At 46.2% G+C, this 4,317-nt stretch overlaps 1 protein-coding gene across 1 annotated transcript; it reads right to left on the reverse strand.

Moving 5' to 3' along the window:
* Positions 1-349: 349 nt before the first annotated feature.
* On the reverse strand, positions 350-3,709 carry LOC149443974 (uncharacterized). The gene is made up of 4 exons (XM_089655095.1): positions 3,334-3,709; positions 2,731-2,937; positions 2,490-2,631; positions 350-750 (listed from the first exon to the last, which is right to left on the reverse strand). Exons 1-4 carry the CDS (start codon positions 3,559-3,561, stop codon positions 350-352), a joined length of 978 nt encoding a protein of 325 aa, XP_089511221.1. The 5' UTR covers positions 3,562-3,709.
* Positions 3,710-4,317: the final 608 nt, after the last annotated feature.

The raw sequence follows: 4,317 nt of genomic DNA on the forward strand, positions 1-4,317 counted from the left end.
CAATGATTTCCTATGATGGTCAGCTCCATCTAGTGGCCTCAATGCAGTATTTTCCTGAAATCCCTCTGTGATATGGGGGTTTGTTAGCTCCTGTGGTAGATGTTTGTAAGTCCACGTCAGTCAAGACTTGCGGTTTATCGGCACGGCAGCCCACTTTTATTAAGAAGGAAAATGAAAGTCTTTACACCATAAGGTTTCCCACGCAGGGGATTGTCCAGCTTTGTCAATACATCAGATCACTGAAAATGCTAGCTCACCTGGCTACACTTCAGCAGCACCACTGATCTTTACACTGGTCCCCCAGACTAGGACTTCTTCAGGATTACTCAGCCTTAGTTACAGCACCTCACTACACAGGTCCACTCCTGGCCTCTACATCGGGTTCCCCACCCCCCTCAAGCTTGATCACTCCTCCATTGACTTCTGGACTCCCTCCACCCCCATGGACTCCCTCCAGCCCCATGGACTCACAAGTCACTTCAGGTCCCCCAGACTCTTGGAGCTGTCCTGACTTTCCCAGTCCTTGGGCAAGGAATCCCACCTCACAAGGGATGCAGTCTCCAGCAGGAACCCCCAGCTCTCCTGACAGGGTCCTGTCTCCAAATGGCAGAAGACCTGGCCTATAACGATCCTTCCCACCTATGTACTCACACAGGCTGCAGGCATCTAGCAAAGCCTGGACATAGGACTGAAGGTCTTGTACCCACCAAGAATCTCTGGAACCTTCAAGCTCCAGGTTCCGACCCAGAACTACCAAATCCATTGACAATCTAGAACACAGTTTTCTCTGCTCACAATATACATGTTGGAGATTCTCAAACAGAAGCCAGGAGGACCCGGTGTCATTGTCACAGTGGCAGGACCTCACACTTCCACATCTCCTTCAGACCTCCAAGTGTTTGTGAGAGCTTCTGCTAGAACATTGCCTCCATTTTTATTTTTCTATCAATGGCCGACCCAGTTCCACACTTCATCCATGTCTTTGGGGACCTCTGATCTCCTTATGGACTGTTTCTTCCATGATGAAGATCAGAAATGGAGTATATCTGAGCTGTATATCACGGGGTGCTTCTTCCCCACATGAGAGCTTGGATGTCCAGCAATATTCATCTAGAAGACATTTCCCACACTCAAGGCACTAATACACCTCCAGGGTTGTGTGGGATCCCTGATGTACAGGAAGACAGGACTTCAGTAAGGAACATTTCCCTCACTAAGGACAGGAAAGTGGCTTCTTCCTCATGTGAGATCTCTGATGTTTGTAAAGATGGGACTTGTCTGAAAAACATTTCCCACACTCAGGACAGAAATATGGCTTTTCCCCCGTATGACTTCTCTGATGTACAACAAGTTTTGATTTTTGTGCAAAACATTTCTCACACTCAGAACAGGAATATGGCTTCTGTCCCTTGTGCAATCTCTGATGATTATAAAGACTGGACTTAGTTGAAAAACATTTCCCGCACTCAGGACATGAATACGGCTTTTCCCCCGTGTGACATCTCTGATGTATAACAAGTCCTGTTTTGTATGCAAAACATTTCCCACACTCAGGACAGGAAAGTGGCTTCTCCCCCGTGTGAGATCTCTGATGTCTGTAAAGACTAGACTTGCCTGAAAAACATTTCCCACACTCAGGACAGGAATATGGCTTTTCCCCGGTGTGATGTCTCTGATGTACAACAAATGTTGATTTTTGTGCAAAACATTTCCCACACTCAGAACAGGAATATGGTTTCTTTCCCATGTGAGATCTCTGATGACTATAAAGATTGGACTTAGCTGAAAAACATTTCTCGCATTCAGGACATGAATACGGCTTCTCTCCTGTGTGAGATCTCTGATGTGTGGAAAGATAGGACTTAGCTGAAAAACATTTTTTGCACTTAGGGCAAGAATGTGGCTTCTCACCTGTGTGAAGCCTTTGATGTCTTTTAAAATTAGACTTTTGTGAAAAACATTTCCCGCACTCAGGACAGAAATATGGTTTTTCACCTGTGTGAGATCTTTTATGCACATTAAGACGGAATTCAGAAGGGAACCATTTGCTGCACTCAGTACAGGAGAACCTCTTCCCTGTTGGAAGGCCGGCCCAGTCCCGCACAGTCTGAGGTTCCTCAGGATACGAGGAATCTGATGGTCCATCTACACTGGGTGGTGCCGGATGGACATTGGAGGGAGCCGGGTTTTCTCCTGGACTATACTGTGTGATGTCCTCATCTTCTACTTTCCAGTCTGGAGACAAAGTGAGACAATCCTCGGAGGTTTTCCTCATCTCCCGGCCATGGACTAAAATACAAAGAGGATTACTAGACAGGAGCTGATTGGTTCCCCCAAACCAGGACTCCGCCCACATCAGGCAGGATGGGGAGCAAAGCTCAGGAAAGTGACCAGGGTATTACAGGCTGATATCACCCAGTCCCCGCCCTACTCTGGACCAATCAGTGAGCAGTATGGGTGGAGGAATGGATTTAGTGTTCATGACCCACCTGTGCTGATCTCTGTAGGAGTGTCCTCCTCTATAAATGTCCCCGTTATTCCATCCTCCTCCATAGACTGCTGATCATCCCTCACATACGCCTCTTCTTCTTCTGCTTTCACCTCAAATTCTATATCGATTGGATCTCCACTCTAAATCAAGGAAATGAGAGAAAATATCATCTGTAAAATATAAGCTCACATAAAAAAATCCAAATATTGTCCCAAGTCCATGCTCTCCGCCCCACCAACCTTGTAATGGTGAGGGATGGTGTGACCTTCCTGTGTGGAATCCCGGGAATACAGAGGATGGGGACATCTCTCTGGTGGGTTCCTGGTATTAGGTGGCTCCATCATATCCTTGTGTCCTTCTGAAAACTCCTCCATCACTCCATACTCCTCATCCTCCTCTTTATACTCTTCTTTAACATCAATATTATCATCCCCGAGGATTCCACTCTGAAAGATATAATAAAACATTCATTGTAACAAACATGCTGTGTATAAATCACAACTACCAATAATTGTCATCATCTACCTGATGATGGTGAGGGATGGTGTGACCTTCCTGTGTGGAATCCCGGGAATACAGAGGAAGGGGACATCTGTCTGGTGGGTTCCTGTAGCTGGATGACTCCTCCATGGTGTCCTGGTACAGATCTTTGTGTTCTCTTAGAAGCTCTGACTCCTCCATCCCCCCATCCTCATCCTCCTCCTCTTTTATCTCTTCTTTAACCTCAACTTTAGGATCTCTCAGGTTTCCACTCTGAATATATAATAAAAATGCCATCAATGGTAACAATGCAGATAATGTACAGATCCTAATGATACTATCAGTGATTTTTCCTCATCTACCTGATGATGGTGAGGGATGGTGTGACCTTCCTGTGTGGAATCCCGGGAATACAGAGGACGGGGACATCTCTCTGGAGGGTTCCTGGTATTAGGTGGCTCCATCATATCCTTGTGTCCTTCTGAAAACTCCTCCATCACTCCATACTCCTCATCCTCCTCTTTATACTCTTCTTTAACATCAATATTATCATCCCCGAGGATTCCACTCTGAAAGATATAATAAAACATTCATTGTAACAAACATGCTGTGTATAAATCACAACTACCAATAATTGTCATCTACCTGATGATGGTGAGGGATGGTGTGACCTTCCTGTGTGGAATCCCGGGAATACAGAGGACGGGGACATCTCTGTGGTGGGTTCCCATGACTGGATCCATCTGTAGGAAACACACACACTGACTGAATCCATTGTTTCTATGTGTTTATCAGATGATGGGGGATCTAGGTGGATCCTCCGTACTGCTCTCTCCTTTACAATAAAGTCTCCTCTTACCCGGTGATGTGAGGGGCGGCTGATTGTCCATCATGACGTCCTTGTAGAGATCCTTGTGTCCTTCTAAATACTCCCACTCCTCCATGGAGAAATAGACAGTGACACCCTGACACCTTATAGGAACCTGACACACACAATGATACAGTCACCATCCAGACACATCCCTTGTCTGTTACTGGAGAATGTCCCAGAATTCCCGGCACCGCTCACCTCTCCTGTCAGCAGCTCAGTGATCTCTCTGGTGACTTCTAGAATCTTCTTCTTCTTTCTCTCTTCTATCAGGGAGGGAGGTGGAGGCAATGTGATGTCATATGATCTCCAGACTTCACAGGAGGAAAACTCTACATCTGAACACAAATAGTCACATCAAATGATATTCCCAGAATCCTCCTCACCTCTCCATTCAGGTCTCCATTTTATTAAAGCCCCACTTCAGGCTGAGGTATAATTCCCCCCACAGGACCCCCACACTACGCAGGGTATAGGC

This window comes from Staurois parvus, unplaced genomic scaffold (assembly GCF_062004578.1).
Source record: "Staurois parvus isolate SC_StPar_1 unplaced genomic scaffold, SC_StPar_1.0 ptg000819l, whole genome shotgun sequence".
In the NCBI taxonomy this organism is placed as follows: Eukaryota; Metazoa; Chordata; class Amphibia; order Anura; family Ranidae; genus Staurois; species Staurois parvus.